This window comes from Acipenser ruthenus, chromosome 28 (genome assembly GCF_902713425.1).
Source record: "Acipenser ruthenus chromosome 28, fAciRut3.2 maternal haplotype, whole genome shotgun sequence".
NCBI classification, from domain to species: domain Eukaryota; kingdom Metazoa; phylum Chordata; class Actinopteri; order Acipenseriformes; family Acipenseridae; genus Acipenser; species Acipenser ruthenus.
This window is the reverse complement of record NC_081216.1, coordinates 20,289,329-20,316,530: the sequence shown is the minus strand read 5'-3', so window position 1 is coordinate 20,316,530 and position 27,202 is coordinate 20,289,329. Positions and strand designations below refer to the sequence as shown.

General features: G+C 36.9%; 1 protein-coding gene across 2 annotated transcripts; it reads right to left on the bottom strand.

Annotated features, from left to right (window-relative positions):
• Positions 1-33: 33 nt before the first annotated feature.
• Positions 34-25,634, bottom strand: LOC117434545 (switch-associated protein 70-like). Of its 2 annotated transcripts, XM_034057104.3 has the most exons (12): positions 25,421-25,632; positions 21,615-21,755; positions 15,418-15,591; positions 12,789-13,016; positions 11,122-11,268; positions 10,607-10,715; positions 9,730-9,911; positions 7,282-7,389; positions 5,976-6,142; positions 4,559-4,757; positions 2,831-2,927; positions 34-2,351 (listed from the first exon to the last, which is right to left on the bottom strand). In XM_034057104.3, the coding sequence occupies exons 1-12, from the start codon at positions 25,514-25,516 to the stop codon at positions 2,239-2,241; spliced, it is 1,761 nt and encodes a 586-aa protein (XP_033912995.1). In that variant the 5' UTR covers positions 25,517-25,632; the 3' UTR covers positions 34-2,238. The 2 variants fall into 2 exon arrangements, with proteins under 2 accessions (XP_033912995.1, XP_058859101.1); XM_059003118.1 differs by lacking the exon at positions 21,615-21,755 and having other exon boundaries at positions 25,421-25,634.
• Positions 25,635-27,202: the final 1,568 nt, after the last annotated feature.

Here is a 27,202-nt window from a genome sequence, read left to right as displayed (position 1 = left end):
AAGAGAGGTCAAATATAAACTACAGTAATAGGGTTTGAATCTAAAAAACCTTTATTTTATTGATTTCATTTTATAAAAACATTATCGGTTTCCAATCTTAGCTGTGATTTCAAAAGGCACAAGAAAGCAAGGATTGTTTTTTCCAGTAATAAGCTGCCTATCGATCTTTTGGTTAATATTAAATATATTAGGACATGCAAGACATGTGTCATTCTACTTGTTCACAATTATTACTTAGTAACACATGATATATAAATGAGATGACATGGAACTTGCACAAATAAAAGCCTTGTTTAAAAACAATGTTATGATTAGGCTTGCTACTTTTCGATATTAAACCGGTAAAGCTCTTTAAAACATTGAATTCCCCCAAAAATATGAGTTCGACTGAAATTATATAGGATAAATGTCTATAAAACCACTCGCTATTTTTTTATTTTCTTACCAAAAATAATCATTTAGAAATCATCCCGTTTGTGTAGTTTTTATACTTACTGTCTGTCCCGTCTCCTTTCCGCTCTGAATGGCTAGGGGTCGCTGTCAATCACCTCAGTGGTCTGTAGTACTGTAGTTTCACTGTCATTTTACCGTCCTGACAGATCTCGTTGACTGAAGCAGCGCTACAATGCTCTCATTCGCTTAAATGACTGTCAATCATCAAGACCTGCACCGACGGTGCACTTTCATTTGCTAGCTACAGCGCCTGTCATTCAAAGCGGCTACTTTGAAATTAGCAGGTTAAGGTGTAGGTAGGCATTTGCTATAGGTATACGGTGACAGTTACTAGTTTGATTTTAAAATAGGGCGCAAGAGGAAAACACTTAATGAATATTGTGCACAAGACCCTGACCGATGGCTGAAGTCTCCGCGGCGGGATGAAGCGGGCCCGTCTGCCTTGCATTCCAGTGACTCTGAGTCTGGCTGTGCTGAAGCAGGAGAGGGGGAGCTCAGACTCTGAATGATAAGTGCAAATTAGTTCTGTTCATCTATCTAATGTTTTGTTCTGTGCATATTATTTTTACTCGTAAATTTATGCTATAAATGTCTGTGTAATACACTTTTATATGCTGAGTTTACTACGTTTTATTTGAGACCATTTTTAAATGTTTGCAGGATCTATATCTATGCAAGGCATAGCTCTGCTGTGACCAAACGTTATTTCAATTAGAATGTTGGTAACCATGGTTTTGTTGCATGTTGAATATGATAAAGGGGTTTCGCTAAATGAGACGTTTCTCAATGGCAGAAAAAGTTTTTTTTTTTTTTTTTAAAGTGTAAACATCGATTTCACCCAATCTCTGCTTCAATGGATAAAATATAGAAAAAACAGTACATCCTTTCTAAATAAACATCGATATTAATTATCTATTTGGCAAAAAACTAAAAATCGAATAGTAGCAAGCCTAGTTCTGATGTACAACAATAAATATTATTGTTTTAAAGAAAGATTACACTAACTATTAAATCCTTAAGGAAGTTTGTAAACTACCTGAAGCAAGTGACATTCAATGGATCCCCATATACTTAAAACACTTTGCTTTTTCTTTCAATACTTTGACAGAAGATAGGAGTTTAAAACAAGACTAAAATCAGTACAGCAAGCAACTGCTGGATTATAAAATAATAATAAAAAAATGAATGTTTAGAAAACAAAATTGAACAACTATACTACCTTCAAATGATAAAAAAAAATTATAGATGAAAATCGAGAAAAGCAAGGACATATAGCAAAAATTTAAATGGTACACACTTTCACACAAAGACAGATACAAGCATTCAGAAAAAGGAACAGAAATATAAATTTCTAGAACAGTAACAGGCTAGGTACATCTGTGGATGTATTTAATTACCAAGAAACTAGCAATCTACTTCATATTCCCTTGATACTGCTCAGTGAAATGGTTCTTTACCAGGAGCTGAAAGCTTTATCCTGTAAAGCTTCTAGAACAGTGACCCTCAAAGCTGCTCAACATTATTCCTGTGGCATAATCTAAAATACTGCAATAATAAATGGATTGGATGGAGAACTGAACATATTTCAATGTAGTACTCTGCTTTTGTTCTTTTTTTATAAATCAGTATTAAAATGCCCTTTTATTACACATTCTGTATTCACGACAATATCCTCGACCTGACAAATACTAGTGTGCCCGTGGTCAAAACTGTGAGGACCGCTGTTCTAGAACCTCTACGACGCTTCTGGAATGCTCAAAGCGCTGGTTTCGTCAGCCAGCTCTACTACTCGGTCACATTGCTTTTTTTCTCTTGCCAGCTTTTCTCTCTCAGGTTCAGTTCTGCCTCAGTAAATGCTGCTGCTCCCCAGTTAGTGATCAATTGTGGACCTTTTGAACCTGAAAAATAAAAAATGACCGCAATTCATTTTTATTAGGAAAGATACTAAAAAAAATAAAATATGACACAGTATGATTTGGTCACCATTGCAGGGGGGGGGGGGGGAGGAGCAAAGGAGATACAGGCAAAAAGGCTGCACCTGCCCTGGGGTTTAAAAGGAGATGCCATGGCTTTTTAAAGGCTGCTTTTTATTTAAATGAAGCTTCATACACCCGACTGATTTATTAATTTTTTTTTTTTTTTAAATAATCAAAAAGTTTAATGCATACAAAACTATATTTTAATCTTCCACCAAACACTTTATTCTCCAATTAAATAATAATGAGTTACTATAATACTTGAATTATGACATATCTATGTTAATGAGATACATAAACAGGTTATTATTACAGTCATTTCTCCTTAAATTCTGCTTAAGACCACTGAGATACACACACATACATACATACACTGTATTTGGTATTAATATATCCCTTACCTGGCTGAATCAAGCGTATTAACCCTTCATGTTGAGCTACTTTGTCCTTCCAGCTTCTGGTCTTATTAGCTGCATTCTCCAGCTTCTTCATAACCTCCTGTCACACACACACACACACACACACAAATCCAAGCATTAGCTGTTGTATACTGAAAGGACACAGTACACACTAAAACTGTAACCTTTTTTTAAAGCAATACATGAATGTTATTATTAAAACAGTTAACCAGTTTACAATTCCAGTTAAGGATGCTTTATATTCTTTGGTGCACTGGATAATGCTTTATTCAATCTCAATACAAATTATTTTGAAAATTTACAAAGTCTATTAATACTAAACACAACCAGCAGGTGGAGCTGTTTCAACACATTTAGCCATCTGTCCTTATGTAAATAGATATTATTATTATTATTATTATTATTATTATTATTATTATTTAGCAGACGCCTTTATCCAAAGCATCTTATAGGAAATTAAACAAAATTACACGCAATAAATTGCAAAGCAAACACATATATGCAATATATACAAAATAAATATAAAAGGAAAAAATACAAAAAGATACATAAATAGGAATTTACAAATGGCAGAAAGCAGCAAAAGACTGAACAGTCCTGAGTATAACCAGTAGCTGGTTCCAACACAGGGGGACGAGGGCAGAGAAGGCGCGAGCACGGGAGGAAGGAGAGTGAAGAGAAGGCATAACAAGACGCCATAAAATAGATCCCATCAGAACTGACAAAATGGAAAGGAAAACACATGCAGGAACTGCACATGTGTGCGCTTTCACACTGTAATTTACTAGTGTGTTGCTCACCTTTTTTTTTTTTTTTTTTTTTTTAAACTTGTGTGAATGTTATTTTATTTGTTTTGTTATAAAAGCACCGGAATGCCTCCAATTTGGACACCTTTGGTGTTTAAAAAACACAAGCTGCTTTTACGGGCATGCTGATATGGAAGCCGAGCTTCAAGTGTCTGGAATCTCCTGCTGAACATTCAACACAGCATGACTGCTCCCTTCCCCCCTTTCCAGCCCACTGATCACAGGAATCCATAGCAGACTGAGCTGATGCAGGACATTTTACAGTGCTTTTTCCATACCTAATACTATGTATGCATTGTCAACATACTCTCTTGTGTGCTCTTTGTCTTCTACCACACCTTGTTGAGCATTAATGGTTAGACACCATGGCTGATGTTTAAAGTAGCAGTGGTTCACTCCAGTCCTCTATGCTCTGCTGTGATCAGGGGTCCCCACACTCCAGGGAGGCAGGAGTGACTCCACAGCACTGTATTAACAGACACCTTGGAGGAGGGGGCGAAACCCCTTTCACAAGAGCAACAGTCAAAACAGCTGCACAATCATAAAGGCTACTGTATTGCAACAGCTAGATTACCAAAACTATTGCTGGAAGAGGTAGGCAACATGTCACCTTGCTAACTTAAACACACCTTAAATCCTAGTTTTGTAACTTCAAGTTTATGGAGTTCCTAGACCACATTCCACAATTCACAAACATAACTTCTCTCTTTGTATTAGAGACTATTGAGATGTACCCATTCAGGCACAAAGTGAATAAACTGAACTAAATTAACAAGTCCGCCTTCTGGTTGTAAGACTAAAAAAATGTCATGTTTGATGAATGTTCCATATACATTCGAGTCAAATATGTTAAGATGTCACATAGGGTTCAGTAAAGCGGTATGCATGTGTGTGTCACTCTCACCTCGTACTGCTCCAGCGCTTCTTTGCGCTCACTCTCAAGTTGGCCCAGTTGCAGCATGGCTGCCTGCAGTGCCTGTTCCTTCACAATGCGCTGTTGCTCCAGTTCCTGCTTCTCGGCTTCGGTCCTAGAAATGGCTTTCTGTTGCTGTAAGTGTAAATGCTCTAACTCTGCTCGCTTAGTCGCCTCTTCTTCCAGCAGCCTGTGAAACAGAGAAAGAAACCACTTACAAATGATCCGCATCACGTGGACAATCAAATCGGTGGACTACAGCAACACAAAATCAGTAGGCTATATATTATAACCAGTAATATATAGGGAGAGCTAGCTGAAATGATACAATCCTGTGTGCCTGTGTTTCTCTATATTGTGAGATAATTGGCACGCGCATGTCATGCACTCTTATGGCACTTTCCTAACTATGGGAAGGTGTGTGTTAATACCTACCAGGAGGTTCATGTCGGTAGCTTAAGGACTATTAGAAAGTGTCTATCAACAGCACCCCCCAGTTTTAATTGCAGGCATGTGTCAGCAGATTATAGTCTATTAGAAGATGTGTGTCTATTGACTAATGTGTTAAAACCACCCTATAAAAAGGGACTACATTTTAATGCAATATACAACTGTACAATAATGAATGCTAGCAGGGTCATTTATTATGCTGAAAATATCTAAATCATAATGGGTCTGCTTTTGTCAATGCAATTCAAAACTAACATGTAGCTTCACCAGTATACCACAGCTTCCTCTATCTACTGTGGGGTGTATGAGGAGAGGGTTTCCTGAGGCACATGTTCTTGGAAAAACATTTTCTGACTAAAAACAGGAACCAGGCTTTGCAGTGCCAGGTGTGATCCTGGGGAAATTCCACCACTGAGCTGCGAATACTTGTGCGTGTCCAGAAAACAAATGGAAAGCATTTGAAATTCACACATCCTTTGCTTAGCAGAACTGCAGAATTGCAATGCTTTGCAATAATCTGGACACCATTTTCAAACATTTCAAACTTTTTTGGGGGGATTGAGAAAAAACAGGAACAAAAGGTACGGGGAGATCAAGTGTGTTACTGTCACATCTCCTCTCTTTATACTTGACAGCTTTAATAATGTTCCTTCAATGTAGAATATTAACTGACAAGCAATTGAAGCAGCAAACAGAATACTGAGCACACAAATGGTTATTCGTAATTCACTAGCTTACAAATAAACACAGCAGTATTCCTATAAAACGGCACAACTGAATGACGCACCAAAAAATGTTGTTTATTTGACTTATTCCTTGTAGTTTTACCTTTATTTACTGAGCACCTTGAAGTTATGTCTAAAATCTAATTGAGCTCAGGTGGTAACTGGATAAACCGAGAGGTCCTGTCAGCTATGCTGTTTGATGCTGTGCTGTGCTGGCCCCTCACTGGGCTCACCTGGCCTGCAGCTTGCGGACAGTCTCCTCGTCCTGCCGAGCCTGCCTCTCATCCTCCAGGGACTCCTCCAGCCTGCGGTACATGTCTTCCAGCTCACGCACTCTCTGCAGGTACTGCTCCAACTCGGAGGACTTCTGAGCAACCTCCTCCTCCATCTGTTGTCTCACCTGACAACACAGCACAGCGGCTCGTTAAACCAGGGGAGCGCGTGTGGCAACCTGCACTGCTGCACCCCAAACTGACAAATAAACCAACGCTGAACACCGAGTCAAGCCCAGCTACATCAGTATTCGTTCATTTTGTTCACTGTTCCTCTTTTCCAGGGAATGTCCTTCTGCCCGCCTTTTAAAAACTATTTGTTATTCATCTACATCGTAAGTTTAAAGAAATAATTGCCATAAAAACGTCATTCTCAATTGGTTACAAGTTATTTCCTAATAGTTTTATAACATTACAGACTTCTTTATATAAAAGAACAAATTTAAATAAAAAGTGCCTGAATGCACTCAAAACAACTTCTGGATTCAATACACCTTTGCACTATTGCCGTCACTTTTTTTTATATAGTTGTTTACACACAACCAATAGGCAATTATGAAGCCTATTGGTTGTAACTGCATTAGCCTGATAAGGAAGTACAATATTGACTCGAAAGGTCAATGAGGAAAAAGAAAGCAATCTGTTCAATGGATATTAAGAGCAGTGTGTTGAATTTTGCACTAGGGAGCAGACAATATGCCCTTAGCAAAAAGTAAATTCTTCCTGGAGAGAATTGTCGTAGGTATCTCTGGTCTGATTTGAAACAACTGCTGCACATAATGCTTAGTACAGCCTTACCCATTGTGGAGAGCCCCCCCATTAGGATTAAAGAATTTCAATTCTAACAGAAGAACTATAATGCCAATACTGTATATTATTTTTTTACACTGAAAACTCCTTTATTTCCTTTTTAATCATTATCAAAAAAAAAATAAATCAGTGATTTGTTTTATTGTTTTAGATTTGGTTTAAAAGAAAAACATTTGATAGATAGTAATGTCATGGTTCTATTGCAACAGACAGGGCACAAATGCATTTTGCTTAAAGTAGCTTATGACTGCCCACAATGGGCAACACCTTTCTATACTGCCTCCATACAGCCTAAAGAAATCCTAGAACCATGAGATATATGAATACCCACCAAACACAGCTTTATGTTAAAGCAAGCGTTTAACAATAGAACTGACAGTGCAAATGTATGTGCAGCATGTTAAATAATTGGTTTCTCATTTAATAATAAAAGCAAGCTGTGCAGTGTTTCAGGTACCATTTTCTCCCTCTCCAGGTCAGTCCTGTAGCGGTCGTGCAGCTCTGTCTGTGTCTGCTGCCGCCTCCTCGCTTCCTCGGCAGCGCTGGCTTCATCTTCTTGCAGTTTCTATAAAGCAGAACGGCAGTACAGAATGACATCAATGAAACTGTCTCTCCAGCAAACAGGTCAGCCTGATCCCACTTCCCTCTGACACAGTTGCCACAGAAACTTCTTTTTTTTTTTTTTTTACAGCACCACAAAGCACAACAAAAGGGAAGTTGTTGTTGCTCGTGTTTTTTAAACAGTTTGTAAAGATTTATCAATTCTTTTAGAATGATAGAATCATCTGCTCTAGTCCTGATCACTAACCTGCTTTCTTACTGTTGTACTGTTATCAAGTCAACTATTTTTTCTTATCAAGAAACCATTTTCATGTTTATTGATAAAGCTAATGGACACAACCTCAACTCACATCGACTGACATATACAACCAAAGCCTGAAATGAAATGTCAATTAGGATTTCATGCACTGCAGGTTAAACGAGTTTAGTTCTTAAAAGGGCAGTTGCATGCTTGATTAGCACAGTACTGAAAGATTAATTTTCTTAAATAGACTGATGCTACAAATCCCATGGCTATTTTTAAAAACTCATGACCATCAAGCTACACAAACACTTTTATCTTTTTATACATGTGGGTAGATAGAAATGCAAATGAGGCAAGCAACTTCCCTTTTTTTTGGATAAATACACAATTATAGCTACGTCATCACTGCAGCAGTCTTGAAAACGTGACATTTAACACATTTAGAAAAACTAATAAAAATGTTGATGATATGTGACTGAATCACTGCAATATCAAAAATGAAGAAAAAACACAAGTTTTTTTTTTTTTTTTTTTTTTTAAGAGCACTGTATATTGTAACAATGTTACATTAGGTCATGAGGTGCTTGAGAAATTCCAGCTATTTATCTGGAATTCATCCCATGCAAAGTATGTACAACAAGCACTGGAAAGCAGTGAATCGCACCGATACGCAACATCTTACACATCAACAAGGCTCCACAGGTCAAGGGGCGTGTTATAAAACTAACACCTGCTTTCTGTAACAAAAGCTCTTTCACTGGTATAGAGTATAAGAGTGAACGCTCTAGGATTACAGGACTTTATGACAAGTGTGAAATGTTTATTCTGATTGTCTGCTTTGGTCTGACATTCCAATCAATACATTACTGTATACACCATCAGATTTATGACAAGACTCTTTTTCTTCATATTGATGTTCCAAAAATGTCCAGTTAAACAAAAAGCAGAAATATCTGTAGATTTTTTTTTTTTTTCTCGGGATCCATAAAAGGTTGTGTCTGTGTGTGTGTGGGTGCTCAAAACTATAGTATGCTCTACCATGCAGCACAAGAAGGGAGTACTTTTTTAGTGTTACATGCAGCGCATCTGCAGAGGAACTGAAACTGATAAAAGGAATCCAAGTTTTTATTTGCTCAATAAAAAATAAGACTCTGTATCAAACTTTTAAATTACTATTACACTACATTTGGAGTCTACTTGTTTTAATCTGGATGGTTGTCTAGTACGTTATATTGACCCACAAAATATACCTCACTGGTAAGGGCACCTGTGGGCTTACTTTATATACGTTATCAGTTACAACACCCAGTTTTGAAGACTGTAGCTGAAATAATAAAAAATAAAAATAAAAAAACACAATACTCAATGGACTGTGGCATTTGACTGAGAAAATAATCTAAAATGACTGTGCCATTTATTTATACTTTCTTTTATTTAACTTACAGAAATACTAAACAGCAGTGTCTAGAAAAGATATACATTTTCCTAACTAATCCGTTTTATTAGATATATTCTGCGATTCGAGCCATCAGTTGAAATGCATGCTGGCAGATGCTTCCTGGTTGTGTTTTAAGGAAAGGCATGCTGTTTTGTGATTTTTAAAGCACACCATTGTTCAGTGTACAATAGTTTGGGGATGGGTTTTACAACACAACAGATGACTGTAGCATTGCATGGGCTTTGTTTGCAGTTAACTGAACAATAATGGTCCTTGTTACTTAAACCAAGAGTTACTGCTGCCCTCATGTAGCTTTGCCCTTGGGTCTTAATACATGGAAATATTTGTGTTGGACAATGCATGCATGTTTTGTTGTGATCAGTGTATCCTCATTTAAGATGAATCTATCATTTTTAATGCTGGTAGATGTCTCTGAAAATGAGATGCACTGTATAATTGGTGTCCTTGTATTCTCAATAATAAAGGAGTTCCTTCTTCAGCTGGACAAAAATAATTCAGCACTGAAAGGGTTCAAACAATAAAATAGTTGAGGGACTTGTTCTTGTTATTACTGAATAAGAGAATGTCCCTTATTGTACACTTTTAGAAAAGGTATTCCCTAAAACACAGGTTACACAGTGCATCTTAAAGGTGGTCTTTACCTTCCTCATGGTCTCCAGCTCCTGCTGCTTGCTCTCGTTGGCGGTCTGCAGCTCCTTCATCCTCTGCTCCAGCGCCTCCTGCTCTGCCTGCAGTTTCTGACGTAGCTCTTTCCGTTTCTGACGCGCTTCCTTGTGAGGAGCTGGGAGGCCTTGTTTCAGCAGGTTGACAGCGGTCTGAACAGCTTTGGGGAAAAAACACAGGAACCCCGTGCAAGGTGACCTTCATTGTGGTGGCTCAAAGCATTCTCAGCTTGGGAGTGTTGGCCACCAGACCTAAAACTCCATCGTTTTCTCTTCTCTAAAGTCTGTGCCAAGTGTATAAAAGTTCACAGTCCCTTTCTATGGTCCTTAAAGATAGTCCAGTATCGTACTCCACGTTACGTGTGTTCCAGTTTGGAGCACACCCTCCTGCATTGTAATGTAGGCTGAAAACTTGGTGTAACAAATATTTAAGTTATATAGCCAAAATTTTCCGAAAGGAAAATTAAAAATGTGGAAAACTCATAAGGAGTGATTTCCAGTCCTGAATGTAACACACGTAATGTGGAATGGACCATTCATACTTCCCCAATCTAACTGAAAAAAAATGCCATGCATAATTTCACACGTGGTTAGTTTACTACTAATATAATGGTAACAGAATTAAACAAATATAAGAAATGTGGTCTTGAATCATCAAAACATCAAGCAAGTCTTAGTCCATTATACCAACACAGACCAAAAAACAAAACAAAAACAACCCTGTAACAGACCCCATAAAATCTGCATGAGCATTTGGACACTAACTGCATTATTTATTCATATCAATGATTCATTCTTGAGAGAAGCAATAAGGTTGATCTTGAATTCGTGTTACTACTGTATCCATCACACCTACCTTGAATCCATTCCTGTTTCTTCTTTTTATCTGAGGCACTGATCTCAAAACTTTTACCGGAGCACTTTATTAGAAAAAGGCATTTCTTTCCCTCTTTGTCCGGTAAAGACTGCAACAAAAATAGGATTTTGCATTTATTTACAATCAGCTTCCTATTGCTGGACCAATGAAATATGAACAATGGCAAAGGAAATGGATGGACTGAGGGTGGGACTCGCCCAGGAATAAATGACAAATTAACTTTTGTTCCTATATTGTTTTCTATAAATATACATTTTATAAGGAATATCACGCCTGCTTAGTGGTAAATACACTGAAGTATGCCCAGGTGAAATGGGAAATGCACCATGGGAAATGCTAGCTGTTCACATGGTAGACAGATGGCCCTGTTAGTCAATGCTTTTTACTCCAGTGTGCAATCTGTATCACTTTAATGAAAGGGAAATAGAACTGGCAACAAAGGACTACATAGCTATGAACACTGTTAGCATTTCATCTGTGTTTGAGCTTCATACCTCCACACAGCAACTACCGTCCAGCATGACATGTCCTTTCTTCTCTGTTAAATTCTCATTCACAAAGTATGAAAGAACATTAGGCTTCAGCACAAACCAGCGTTCTGTCCAGTTTTTCCTTCTGTGGCCTTTTTTCATCATATAACCCTGTTGAAAAATGGTATATAAAAAAAAAGACACATTATAAAGCTTTTATTTTGAAAAGGCTGCTAACAAAAAACGTACGTCTTAAACTACAATTATCTCCTTTGCTCTATGCTACCTGATCATTTCATGTTAACACTATCATATTATGATCTTACTGTATTTTGCGATAGACAGACAGGCTACATAATACAAGATTTAACATGTTCAAAAAATAAAACTTAATTAACCTTTTTTATTTAAAAACTCCATGAACGACAGTTAATTTTGAGCATTAACAATAGTAATACTGTATAAAGAATAATAAATGTAAGGATGTTGCAGAAGAGAATAACCAACTGAGGCCAAGCCCTACATTGTGAGTGAAGGAAATAAGGTCATGGACTATTATTTTTACAACCACCTGAACTATAAAACATGCAAGAAAGTTATATTAAAAGTTTCCCACCACTGGTTTCATTGGGGCAGTTGCATCAAAAACCTTAAGAACTGTATTTAATTATGTTTACCCTCCAGGGCAGGACCTCCCCCACCTCAGGGAACCCTGAAATGTACTGGGATTCCCTTTGCAGCCCTTTCAGAATGGGGAATTAAAAGACACTCCTTCAGGAAGATTATCATCAAGCCTGCAAATCACAAATGCAGGTTTACTGCACCGTGTTTTTAGGGATATCTGTGCCAGGAATATCGGATAAAATCAACTTTAAAATATTCTTTGCTTTATTTTAAGGCAATACATACACAACCAAAATGGTTTGACAACTAATCCTTGGAGTTGAAAATGTGACTAACCTGCTACTAACCTAATTTACGAATTAGCCTTTTTCACTGATATGATCGGTTTTGAGTTAACCACGTGTAATATAGCGCCACTTCCAGGAAATCAGGACTAATATGGCAACGTCCAACATGGGGCATGCTAGCCGCTTCCTTGTTTATTTTCTACTCCAGTGTGCAATCTGCACCATTTTCAGTGAAAGGAAAATAAAACAGGCCAGTATCCAATTTGCATTCCTCAACACAGTACAGCAGCTAGCATCCATTACAACATCTCCATTCTTCTCTGTTAAATATCTTCAACTCACAAAAGTATGAAATAACACTGGGCTCCAGCTGCTTAGATCATTACAACAGACCCATCGGTCTGTGGATGAAGAGTTTCCTATTTCTTCACATTGTGGACAATTACAGTATTATGTTACTGGACTTATTGTCTATGAGCTAGACATGAGACCAGAGCTAACATTAATACTACAAACAACAAGATTAACATTACTGGGTATGGTACGGTCTAATCCTATTTAGGGTTTAATAATCCATCAATCTGGATCACCAAGGTGTGTTACCAACAGCCCAGGTTGAACCAATTCCATGCTTTCCTTCTGTAATATATGCAATTCAGATTGTAGGTTTTATGTCATTTAAATTAAGTATTTACGGTACAGTATTTACGGAAAGGCACTGATGAATCCCACTTTCAGTATTTTATGTGTAATTAGTAACAGGAAAGAAAGAAAACTCACCTGTTTTAACACGTCTAGTATGAGCTCCTGAAAAACCTCATTAATTCCCATAGACAGCGTTTGTCGATCCATTCCTTTGCTGAAGTGTCCGGTGCCGATCAGTTCAATGAGTTCCCAAACAGAAAGGCATTGCTGCTTAGCGTTCAATTGGATTTTATAATCTTCAAATTTTTCCTCAATCCAAATACCACCCATTGCCTCGGTCAGCTTCTTTAGAAGGTACTCAATCTGGATGGAGGAGAAAAAGTGGATTCTGATACTCAAGAATGTCCAAAATTAGTTTTATCACAATTGGATAAGCGATTCTCTCGATACATGTAACTCTGTAAAAGGGTCACACTGTATGAACATGCAGATGTTCAGGTGTGTGTATGAATGCCTCCCTAAGGGAGTAACAACAAATCTACAGGAAGTGGCTTGAAAGCACAATCACGTTAACCATAAATTCTTGGTACAGTAAGAGGGATATACTGTACAATTCCTCAAGAGATAAAGTCACGCTACAGGCCTATGACTAACACTCTTAACCTCACATTCTACAGTACCACTCCTACAGTCTTTACAGGAATGGCTGAACTTCTGGGTGAACTCCCCACCACAAGAAAATGACACAACTTTCAGAATGGCAATCAAGCAAAACAGAAAAGTATGTATTATATATTATGGCTTAATGGATTAGCCCTTATCATCCACACTGGAAAACAGACAATTCCAGAGGTAAATTAAACAGGAAAATGAGGTACCCTCTTAAGAACCATGACCAATTAAACCAATTAAAATGGTGGGTTCTTAAAATCCAACTTCCACTGCCCTGTGATGGAAAAGTTTGATACTGCAGCAGGCTGATCTGCCCTGCCTTTGCACCTTGTTTATCTCGTGAATTCAAATGGAAACTGTCCTGCCCTACCCTGTGTGTTTAAAATGATGGGAAAAAAAAAACAAAAACGAATGAGAATCAATTCAGAACAATCTGTATGTTGCTTCAGGGTTAATGGTTTAAAAGGAGAGGTTGTTTAGGGTTGTTGGTGTTTTGTCAATGTGATTTAATGTTGGGGTTTTACAATAGGAAGAAATTTGTAATGTTAAATGTACAGAAGCGTTAATTCTGTATTGTAAAAGGTAAAGGCGCTGGTCAAAGATCTGGTATAATAACTACTGCAAAGTAAAGAAATATACAACACTGTTCTAATATTTTTGAAGCGTGTAGTAAACTCAATCTGCTAAGTACCACAGTACAACAAAAACATTTATTTTGTGAGGATCTTTACACAGCCACACTGAAATGACTTCCACAGATATAATACATATTTTCCACAGATTGCTAAGGGTCAACTCCAAGGTGTATTATAAATCCTGAGTCCATAATGTTGCAAGAAGACGCTTATTTACTATTTTGAGAGTACTGTAGCTTTTAACTGACTATCATTAAATCACTGGGAATAGAACAGTGGGGCACAGTAAAGTGGTAAATGTCTTGTTTCACACTTAGTGTCGGATGCATGTTCCCGCTGATAGAGGAATACTTCATACAAAAAAAAACAAAAAACAATAGTATAAAAATAAAAGACCCATTGTAACCGTGGGACTTCAAATTAGACTTGCTTTCTAGGGGAAGAAAAACAGTGTGGAATCACTACAAAAGGGATGGAAATAAAACAAAATGGTTTGTTCCATTCCTGGTTTTACTAGACGTCCAATAAGAAATACCTGAGCTTGATACCAATACCCTGTGGCTAATCAAGCTTGTATTTAATCCTGAAATGTGTGAAATTGCGATGCAATAAGAGTCTTATTTCCATCATTGTAATACCATGCAGTGCTAGGGCGCTACATCTTAGTTTGAACCAGGTTACCATTAAGCAGCATTGTCTAAACTGGGCTTTTAATGGGGAACAAACTATTAAATGTGACTGTAAACTTATCTGAACAAACTCTTTGATCCTAAAACCTTTACCAAAACAGTCAAACACCCAAAACCCATTCTATTTGCCAGTCAAGGCTGTGCTGCATGCATTTGGCCTAGTGAATCATGCCAGGTACTCATACAATACCATATGTGCTACCCCAACAGGGATAGTCTACTGAGGGGAGTGTGATAAATTAATCAGATCCTTTATACAGTATACAGAATGGTCATAATAAAGGTTCTAGAGTGTTGTCTTTAATGCAGTCTAAATTCAGTCTGTTAATTAATAACATAGAGGAACTTAGCTTCTTATCTGTGTTCTACTGGGTTTCTGTACCGCAAGTAGCTAATAATTGTTTCAAATGTTTGTCAACTATTAAACAAAACATTAATTAAAACCAAGCACAAAAAAAAGAGCTGCAATAAACAAGTACTGCTTATTAGAAAGCAAGTCAAGCAGACAAACATTACGGCTAGTGCCATCATCAGTGTGCTGTAGTTACAATACACAATGAACAACGAACAGACGAGATGACGTATCACCTCACCACAGAAAGGAGAAATACAGGTGCTGTATCAGGGCTGTGTGTCACCATACAATAAAATTATTAAATCATTGGCAAAATAAATATATCGCAAAACATCAATATCCAAATTGGATTCTTCTGTAGAAACGGATGATGGATAAATACAAATTTTAAAAAGTAGTGAAATAAAGCTTACCTCTTCTGTTACTAGTGTTAGCGGGTATTTGTCCTCTGTGAGGAAGTTGAAGATGCACCAGATTTTAAAGGCATCGTCATCAGTGATCAACAGAGTGTTTTTTGTCAGGTTTTTCCTGGCACAGAGTGTCCAGCACATCCTGTTGAAATCCAACCCATTAAAGTTGTCTTGGACCTGAGAGATGGTTGGGAAGCACAAAGAAAGGAGAATAAATAGGGCCTACTGATGAAGCACACAAACTGTAAAAAGGTAATATGGGACAGGGATGGCAATCAGACTCCCATTGCATAACAGTTTGATCTATTCCTGGTTTTACAATGAGTTTAATAAAACACACCCGAGCTTGTTACGTAATCACTGTGGCTAATCAAGCTCACAGTAAAACCTGGAATGGGTGAAACGATGCACAATAGGAATCTTGTATCCATCCCTGCAGGAGTACAAAAGTTTAATAAAACGTTTAATATGTTTTATAAAATTGTCTTTTTTTTTAACCAAAAAATTGTGACATAGAAAATAGTGTGTAAAAAATAAAAAATAAATTAATTTGTTTTAAAAAAGAGTGCCTTCAGTCAGATCCAAGAGAAGGGATTGCTCTGTGCAAGCAGTAAACTACTAATTGTTGCCATTGATGTTAGCTATTCACCAAGGAACCCCTGCCCAGCATACTGCAAAAGACCTGGAGATTAGCTTCACATCTGGAACACGTCCAAATTTCTTCTGACAGAGTGATCAAACAGCCATTGATGCTGTGATGCTCAGGTCTCCCAGTGATTTTGTCTTCTGGAGGGGTAATGGGATAGCCCTTATCTGATAATTATTATTATGTTGCTATCATTCAAGGGATCGATATGGCCTTGACAGTTTTGTGTTGGACATTTACAGGTCCAATAAAAACACAGAGTTCTGATAATGTATATTTAGTATATTAATGGCACTTGACGTCTTTTTTTTACCTGGAGAGCACATATACAGGACATCTGTACTTTAGCAATTCTTCCTAGGTGAACAGTAAAATCTTGCCTCATAAGCTTGGGTAATGAAGCGCAATATTATTTGTGAAATAACAATCCGATATCTTGTAATCATTAATTTTGAGCGCACTGCTACCCACAGACTCTAACCTCCCCTCCCCCACAAGCATGCTGTCAATCTCCCTCTTTCTGTGCCTGAACAATGGCCGCCTTGTTAAAGGCCAAATAGATCTTTTCTCCTCTAAATAAATACTCATTTGCATTCACAAGAGTAATGAGGGAAGGAGGTTTATACATGAAACTGTATCAAGCGACCGGCTCAAGAAACAGGACTTTTTAAAACCTTTGAAAAAGTAGCACAGAAAAAAAAAAGTTACTATATGACTTGCCTATCTCGATATGCTAAATGTTTGTGGCGAGTGACAATGTCACCCAGCTCTTTTTGTATTGAACACAATGTACAGAATAAACAGATGTATTAAACATGGGATGTACTTCAGGGGGAATTACCCATAAGACAATCTACAATGAGAGGAGCCTTTAACTGAGAAGTGCTGACAGCTCAAGCTTTACCAGTCCTACTGTAGTGAAGGCACTGTGTACCGAAGTAAACATCGGTGGAGAGTGTTAGCATTCCAAGAACATGAAGATGTTGCTGGTACTGGAACAGAGGACAGATTGTTCTCAAGCACAAAAGTCAAATCAAGAGAAGAATTGTGCGCAGTTTTACTTTTTACGTTTTTCCTTTTATAGCTTTTTTTAAATATATTGTTTGACGGTTTTTGTTTTGTTTTTTTTTTAGACAATGCCCTTTAAAAGTGGCAGGGGCTGCTCACTAAGCTCTGTCTTTAGTACCACTCCCTGTTGTGGCTACCTGCCAGTTAGTTTCCTTTCCACAGCAAAAATAAACTCCATAATTCTATTGTACATGCAAGCTTTATGATTTAAATGAAGGGGGCATGTCAGAGTAACCCACATGATCAAAGTGGTTAGATTATGCAGAGCTTCCAGTGTGGGGACAACACAATATTATTTGAAGAATATAATGTATAGGTGGCTTCCCTCCCCCAATTGTGTCCCCCAGGACTGGTAGACAATCACCTCTTTTTTAAACTGAAATCAAATGTGTGGATATTTAAAATAAAATGTGTTTCTATTCTGGTGCAATTGTGTGGCTCCCTATCTCCAATTACATATATTGATTAATTCACAGGTCACCTGATTTGTTTGTTTTGGATTTATGTGTTGGCTGTCTGCTTTTTCATATCAGTGGTTCTTAGATTCCTTCTATATTACTATATGCTGTTTAATATTGTAATTGTGTTTTCTACTAAATGAAGTAAAGCTACTGCTCAAAACCTTCGCTGTATCAAACCACAAGTGCCACCTGTCCTGTGGGTTACACCACACAAGACAACAGGAAGTAGCACTGTGGTAGATCATTGTGAACTTTCAAAATGCATGTACAGTATGCAGATTTATTTATTTATTTTTATTTATTTATATTTATTTTAAAATGTATAGAGCGCAACAGATCACAAGTGGTTTCAGAGCGCTGTACAGGACATGATCAAAAAAAACAACCGTGTGTTTTGGCACTCCAGGAAATGTCTCAGTAAATGACAAAGACGCATATATGACTCCTCCGACGTACATTTTTAATCCAGTCATTTAGAAACCTCTCAATTCGTTCCCACCAGTCTTCTGGTCGGAAGATCGCCCAAATGTTTCGATCTACTGTCATGGTACTGCAGTGCATACATATGATATACATAAAGTATATCATATGTATGCACTACTTACCGGTACCATTGTTATGAATTTACTGCTCATCAATATTACAAAATCAACTTGGCTCATCAGGCGCTGATATACAATGACATCATTAGTTGTGCAGAAATCCACTGAGCACCACCTGCGGTTGTGTTAGTGCTGTTGTAATATACCCACACAGTTAGTGAGCATTAACTACCCAAACTGTATTAATAAACGCACTCGATACTTGCTCTGAAAAGGATTAACTAGTGCGGTTGTCGCTGCCCTTTGTAACTGACCTTTCTGTGTATACAAACTGTATTAAGAGCAAAAGGTGAACTCACAACCGCATTTAGCCTGTGTTTGTACGTAGCCTTAGATCCTATGTGATTCAGTTGCTTTAACAGAGACTGTATTCTGACAATGCACAACAGGTTGTCATTTTGTACAGTGGCCCAACACAAGAGGGACATGTTTTCAAAGGGTTTATTCCAGTCTTTAATTAACTCCTATATTCTGAAAGAAGAAAAGCTTGTGTGAATATAAAACTTGAACCAAGCAAAATAAGTATTACAATTCAGAGTGTCTTCAGTTTCTCAGTTTTGTAACACTGGCACAGAATGCTCTCCTTTAAAAAATATCAGTTAATTAAAGGCTAGAGCGTATGTTTTCAAACATGCCCACTAGTGTTCTATTTATTATGGCAGCAAAAGGTTTAATCAGCAACACAGCAGAACACACCGATCTCAAACGCCACCCTTTAAACACTTCCTTATTCTTTCACAACAGACTGTCTGAGAAACAGTAAGAACTCATGCATAACATTTTAAAAACATCCATTAATATCACAGAGGAACTGGTAAACATGTTACTTTCTGACTCTCAAATGACAACAGAGTGATTAACCCTTGAGCAAGGTACTTTACCTAGATTGCTCCAGTAAAAACCCAACTGTATAAAGGGGTAATTGTATGTAAAAATAATGTGATATCTTGTAACAATTGTAAGTCGCCCTGGATAAGGGAGTCTGTTAAGAAATAAATAATAATAATAATAATAATAATAATAATAATAATAATAATAATAATAATAATATCATCAGCTGCGTATGTCTAAAAAGTACACCTGCTTTCAAGAGCACAAAGTCCTCTTCTTTAAGTGAGATGTGGGAACTGAAGGGCAAGATAATTTAAGAAATGATTAACTGCAATAAGATAAAGTAGGACTTGCTTATTTTGCCAGTTTTTATTGTGTCATATATTATATATATATACAGTGCCTTGCGAAAGTATTCGGCCCCCTTGAACTTTGCGACCTTTTGCCACATATAAAGATATGAAACTGTAATTTTTTGTGAAGAATCAACAACAAGTGGGACACAATCATGAAGTGGAACGAAATTTATTGGATATTTCAAACTTTTTTAACAAATAAAAAACTGAAAAATTGGGCGTGCAAAATTATTCAGCCCCCTTAAGTTAATACTTTGTAGCGCCACCTTTTGCTGCGATTACAGCTGTAAGTCGCTTGGGGTATGTCTATCAGTTTTGCACATCGAGAGACTGAAATTTTTGCCCATTCCTCCTTGCAAAACAGCTCGAGCTCAGTGAGGTTGGATGGAGAGCATTTGTGAACAGCAGTTTTCAGTTCTTTCCACAGATTCTCGATTGGATTCAGGTCTGGACTTTGACTTGGCCATTCTAACACCTGGATATGTTTATTTGTGAACCATTCCATTGTAGATTTTGCTTTATGTTTTGGATCATTGTCTTGTTGGAAGACAAATCTCCGTCCCAGTCTCAGGTCTTTTGCAGACTCCATCAGGTTTTCTTCCAGAATGGTCCTGTATTTGGCTCCATCCATCTTCCCATCAATTTTAACCATCTTCCCTGTCCCTGCTGAAGAAAAGCAGGCCCAAACCATGATGCTGCCACCACCATGTTTGACAGTGGGGATGGTGTGTTCAGGGTGATGAGCTGTGTTGCTTTTACGCCAAACATAACGTTTTGCATTGTTGCCAAAAAGTTCGATTTTGGTTTCATCTGACCAGAGCACCTTCTTCCACATGTTTGGTGTGTCTCCCAGGTGGCTTGTGGCAAACTGTAAACAACACTTTTTATGGATATCTTTAAGAAATGGCTTTCTTCTTGCCACTCTTCCATAAAGGTCAGATTTGTGCAGTATACGACTGATTGTTGTCCTATGGACAGAGTCTCCCACCTCAGCTGTAGATCTCTGCAGTTCATCCAGAGTGATCATGGGCCTCTTGGCTGCATCTCTGATCAGTCTTCTCCTTGTATGAGCTGAAAGTTTAGAGGGACGGCCAGGTCTTGGTAGATTTGCAGTGGTCTGATACTCCTTCCATTTCAATATTATCGCTTGCACAGTGCTCCTTGGGATGTTTAAAGCTTGGGAAATCTTTTTGTATCCAAATCCGGCTTTAAACTTCTCCACAACAGTATCTCGGACCTGTCTGGTGTGTTCCTTGTTCTTCATGATGCTCTCTGCGCTTTAAACGGACCTCTGAGACTATCACAGTGCAGGTGCATTTATACGGAGACTTGATTACACACAGGTGGATTCTATTTATCATCATTAGTCATTTAGGTCAACATTGGATCATTCAGAGATCCTCACTGAACTTCTGGAGAGAGTTTGCTGCACTGAAAGTAAAGGGGCTGAATAATTTTGCACGCCCAATTTTTCAGTTTTTTATTTGTTAAAAAAGTTTGAAATATCCAATAAATTTCGTTCCACTTCATGATTGTGTCCCACTTGTTGTTGATTCTTCACAAAAAATTACAGTTTCATATTTTTATGTTTGAAGCCTGAAATGTGGCAAAAGTTCAAGGGGGCCGAATACTTTCGCAAGGCACTGTATATATATATATATATATATATATATATATATATATATATATATATATATATATATATATATATATATACACACACAAAAAAAAGCAGGATCACTGATAGTGCAAGAAAGACAGCAAAGATCTTTAAGCACAATGTTAATTTAATATCAGATTATACAAAGCCACTTCAACTTAATCTTTTTCTACACTAGTATATACAAAAACTATATACTGCATTTATAATTAATTCATCTGTATCAAATAAATGAGTATTTTGAAAATGCGTCTGTCAGAATTAGAAGCTTGAGCTAACTGTTAATGGCATCATACAAGTAGTGTACAATATGTATGGGTAGACAGATACTAAAAACAAGTGTTCATTTAAGCTGCACGGGGATGGTCTTTACTGCATAACAACTTAGCTGTCTATATCTGAATAAGGACAAGAGATGGCTTTGAAGTTTTTGTAGAGTGTATTTTAGGTCTGTAGGGCTGTAATCATAACAATAACTGTTTCTTTTTAGTAAGTTGTTACATTTTTATTTCAAGAAACAGCAGCGAATAATGAAAAAGTGCCCCCAAGTTGGAGGGGAAAGTCAAGGTACAGTACCTTATCCAGTATAAACTTATTGAGATAGGGCATGTATCCTTGATTGGAGACGGGGCCCTCGTCATCGTCTTTGAAGTGTTCTTCCAGAGCAACCGGGTCATGAGGTACATTCAACACAGTGCACAGATTGTGAGACAGAACCTGCCACACAGAAATACAATTACAAAACATGTACTGTAGCTGGTTTCATACACGCACATTAAAGCTGTAACTAGTGCTCTCTTTAGGTTCAATTAAAAGGGCTCTTTTTAACGTGACCTTCCCCTTTATATTTACCCACCTATAGCTGTGAGGTAACCAGTGCATTAAGAACCTGTGATTGCCACTGGTCTACAGCTAAAATCAAGGCAACGCTTTGTATTCTGTGGCATAAATTAATATTGAATAGATATGCAATTGCATATTAAATTAATGTTAAATTAATATTTAATAGATGTGCAATTGAAATTTATGTTCAATTATTCCTTGTCACTTTCCATTAAGTCAGATTAACTGTATTTTCAATTAAAAACATGTAAACAATGGGAAATTATTACATATGGATGTGATGTGCAATTACATTTTCATTCGACATTTGGTTAACATTTAGCAAGAAACCTGCTATTGCATATTTATTAAATATTAATTTAATATGCAATTACATATCTATTTAATATTAATTTATGCCACGCAATATTAAGCGTTACCAAAATAGATCACACCAGACCTGTAGGAAATGATCTGTCATCTGAGAAGTGTTGCCACACACAAGCATACATACATACACATACATACATACATATATATTTTTGTTTTGTTTTGTTTTTTAAATATACCTGTTAAGGGAAAGTGTGCTTGAAAACAAACAGTGGAAGTACTTACAGGCTTTTGATACCATGGTAACTACATTCATTTATATTTATTTATATTTCAATCTATTAATGTGCTTGTGATATAATTTACTACACAGTTAATGATGTAATGATCTGCTATTCTTTTCTATTTAAACCTTCAGACATCATGGTATGGAGTCTATTTATTCATTTATTATCCTTTACTCTTATATACAGTATATAACCAAGTTCTTTTAGTTGTTTTGACCTATTTGATGACCTAATATAACCCTCCCCGGTAGTCTGTTGTTTTGATAGCAGGACGATAAACCTCTTAAAAGCAGGGGTTCAGACTATGATGAGGAAATGAAAACTTTTCCAAATACTTTTCAAAACACCTCAGTCTGAGAGAACAGCATTCAGTCTTTGCTGTAAGATCAATTTTGACCTGCACTGTTTTGATATTTAACAGGCAAATCTATAAGAACCTACATCAAGTAGACAAGCTTTTCAGCTAGTGCCTTCACCTGAGCACACTGACATTTGAGTAAGGTTTGTCTACTTGACGTATTTTATTATAGTTCTGCTTTGGAATTGTGATTAAGTGTGTTGGTAACGAGTAATCATTAAAACAGCCTTGACTGCATGTTTCTCCCTCTTATCAAGTCAAAGCACACACAGGAGACTGGGGTCCAGACTGGTGCCATCCTGTCAGGAATGCAACTACATAAATTCACACCCAGTTCTTTCTGTTTTTTTTTTTCTTAGAAAACATGAGCAGCTACTGAAAACTTTACCCTGAAAATACAAAAGGCGGCTCATTTTAATTACATCTTTGTTAGCTCTTAATGGAATATGCTGCCAAAAAGAATAACGCCATTACTGATCAGAGTGAAACCTCCTATCAGAACTCATCAGGACCAGGGGATGTCCGTGAATTTGATTTGTTCAGTTAATAACTGTAATAAAGTAATAAAATTTAATAAATGTGACGTATACTGTATTTGACATTCCCAATTACAAAGCCCTGTATTGTATCATTATTATATCCTTTTCAATGACTTATAAGAGGAACTAAACTTTACAATGAAATGGTTCCTACTGCTGACTTCCCCTCCCAGGGCAGCACTAAACAGTAGAAGATTAACTGCTGTATTTTGTGGTTGTTAAACATCTTTTTCAAAAAAGAAAGCCCCGTTGATCAGGAAAAGAAGAATGTTTTTTGGAACCTTGTTTGCTACAGCAATACTCCTGATGCTGACTGACTGTGTACAGTACCATTTTGACTGGATATTAGCCCTTGATAAAACAGATCAGAAGTACAGCTTGACCTTTCCAGTGTATCATTTTTACGAGTGCCTAAAGCTGTAATGAATCTGTTGCACCAGTACAGATGCTTCTACAACTTAGTCACTTTTTACTTGAAATCTTTGTGTCTCTGTGTGTTTAAACCATAACCACCTCAGAGCTACAGTATTTATAACGAATATGCTGACGTATAACCCGATTGTTCACCACTCTATTCCCTTTGCCCCAATGCATAGTACTACCATTTATTAATTGTTTATTCCTAGTTTTAACTGTTGCATTATTCTTTTTAAGAAAAAGAATGGGGTCAAACATTGCACGAGTCAAAAGACATTTACCCTGTGCCGTTTTAGTTCAATACCATTGTCATTTTATGTGAGTGCTTTTCCTTTGGGAAACAGGAAGACAAAACTGAACATCTAGCTAGGTTTTCTTGTGTCACAATATGATTCACTTAGTAAATGCTAATAACCAATTAAAACATGCATTTTAATTTTGAAAGATTATAATATATACACACAAACACACATTTATACTCATAGGAGACAGCAACTGGAAGCAACTGTGTTTACCTAAAGTCACATGATTATGTGATTCTAGATCCCATGCAACCAGAGCTACAAGATGAAACACCTTCCTCATAATGAAAGATATAAGACATCCCAATGTAGCCCTTAATCCTTTACATTATGAGAAACACATTTATTTGAATTCACTTGATTCCTAACAGTATACAAAATGATTGTAAAATTGTATGTTATTCTGTAGACTTATTATATTGATCTACCCTGGGACAGTCTTACAGATCACTACAGAGGGAGGCAAAGACACAGCTTTCTAAATCTCGTGTTTTTTAGGCTTTGCAGTGAGGTCTGTAAAAGGAGTTGTAAAAGTAAAGAGTACTGTGAAGTAGCAGCAGTTGAATCACTCAAACCAGACAGTCCTAGTGAAAATAACGGAAAAGGAACATTGACACGTCTTAATCTTAGACCTTATAGCTGAATGTTACTTCCAGTGTACTCGGAAGCTATTTTACTCAGTCAAAAACAAAACCGAAAACAATGTAACCAGTACCGTACACAAACAGCCTAAATTAAAATATCGAATACAGGGTATTGTAAAACATATATATTTTAGTCCACTCTCTTAGAATACTAAACTAAAACCCATGTACCCAAGGAATACTCTATTAGACGTTTCATCTCTGAAAACAGAACAGAATGTTTTTCCCTAACAATGACCATAACACCTCACCTTTCAGAAGTTTATTTCCTTAAAGCGTTCAGTACTATTTTACATTGGTCTAGCACGTCACATCACCAAGCCAAACTTTACCATTGAGCATATACTCGGGATTAGGACTAACCAAATAACGCGTCCAGCTCCAAATAGTGGACAGCACGTCTTTTTCTTAGAGGTCTATTCCAATTGTTTATATATATATATATATACAAATATACACACACACACATACATGTGTGTGTGTTTGTTTGTTTGTTTTACATTCAGCGAAACCGTGCGGGTATGGTATTACTTTACTATAAAACATTAATTGATTATTGAAGTAACACGAGGTATCAAGAAGCTATGAATTCAGTGTCACAGATTTGGTTTAGCTCCCATTTCCTGACACAAGGCTTTGGTCGATGTGTCAAAAAATGTAAAGAAATAAAAAGGTAAACTTACTTTTAATTGTGACTTTGACACTTTTCCACTTTTGTCGACATCCAAGGCTGTAAAAGCGTGCCAGATAGACTTTAAAAGTTCTTCCCTTAGTCCCATTTTGTAGAGTTTAGTTAACTGCGATTTAACACAGCTCTCCTTCTGTCTGCCTGAAAAAGTTTCTGTTTTCTTTACAGATAAATGGGACTTAGTCACGTGACCGACACTGTGAGTCAGGCAACCACATAGTAGACAATGCAGCATTGGTTTTTGGACTGTACAGGACGTACGGGTACTTTTCTACTTTCTAATCATTATTACAGTTCAGGTGGTAATGTAGTTTTTTTTTTGTCTTATAACAAATTAAGAAGCATAATACGATTTTTTTTTTAAATATCTGTACAGGTTTTGAATCCTTAATCCTATTCCTGCCAAATTACACATCTACTAATAATGTAACAGGGGAACTCCACCCTACCACAAATGTATTTCAAGTAAGCTGTATCTACTGTGTACAATGTGATTTCCGACCACATACAAATAGAATCATTCTAGCATTCTAGATAGTGGGCTAAAAGAATACAAATGTATCAGCCACTGAAACTGGGCACTGTCTGTATTTGGGAGGCGTGGTATTTTGTTGAAAAACAAAGCTGAGAGAAGCCTTGTTCTCTATATTGCCTGATTCCCCTCTCACACTGCCATAACACCAAACAGTCTACCTTGTGTCAATGTGAGGGGAATCCATTCTACAAGACCAGTGTCCACGTGCTCTACACCTTGTCTCTCCTATCACAGGAAATCATTGTTGAGCCGTTGACATCTTTTGACTCAGATATGCTCAAATAGGTTCTGAGATGGAGAACTGAAAAAAAGCCTTTGTATTTTGAATATGCAAAAATTGAATCACGAGCGTTTTAGGGTCCTTTGAGAGTTATTAATGTTTCATGGTTATTCACATATTTACCATAATAAAGAAAACAGAAAATAGACATGTCTGCAGACAGAAGATAGCACTTTTTCTGCCTTTCAGCAGTTAATTAAAAATAGTTCTGACAGAGGGGCATATTAATACAATATACATGGTGCAATAATTTTTATTGCAATTACACTACAATGAAGATCTGACAAATGTTACAGTAGGTGCCTCTTGAAGTGTTATTTCATTATATTATAGGAGTACAACCCTTCAAAGACCCAGCATGATGGAATTAGCTATTAGGTTACTTCTGGTATCCTGTATTAAGTGTTGAACTCTTTTTTGCTGCATTATTCCTTGGGTCATTAAAATGTTCTATAAATTGACAAGAATGTAACAAGTGTATGCAGACATGGGGACAATGGTAGGCAATGGCCTGCAAAGTACATGGAAAACACTGGGTAAGAAAATCTGATCCAAAGTGCAGTTTCAATTACAAGCGATCCATGTAACCATTAACAAAAAACAAACATTTTAAATTCTATAACCTTCCACAAATTACAGACTACTCCACCCTTGTTCATTGAAAAAAAAATTTCTTGGGTTTATAGAACAGCAGCTAAAAATATGTTGGCCAAAAATAACATAAAAGATTGTTATAATAGTTAAAACATTCTGAATGCATTACCTTCAGTACCAGTTACATTACAAAAATACATTATTGCATGAAGCAGGAATAAGAAAGTTATCTGCCCTCTTCTGGTACAGACTTAAAACTACATCATGTTTATAAATAAGAATACTCTAAATACCCACCTGCTCATTTAATGCAATTAATATAATTATTTTTAAAAACGTGTTTCTAATTTTCTTGGGTTAGTTTATCC

What these genes read in the sequence shown, in the direction of transcription:
- LOC117434545 (XM_034057104.3), bottom strand. Translation starts at nt 25,516, where the DNA reads ATGGGACTAAGGGAAGAACTTTTAAAGTCTATCTGGCACGCTTTTACA. An exon ending in TACTAGACGTGTTAAAACAG is followed by an intron (nt 11,269 to 12,788) that starts GTGAGTTTTCTT and finishes ATTTTTCAACAG; the next exon opens with GGTTATATGATGAAAAAAGG. An exon ending in GTCCGCAAGCTGCAGGCCAG is followed by an intron (nt 4,758 to 5,975) that starts GTGAGCCCAGTG and finishes TCTGTTTCACAG; the next exon opens with GCTGCTGGAAGAAGAGGCGA.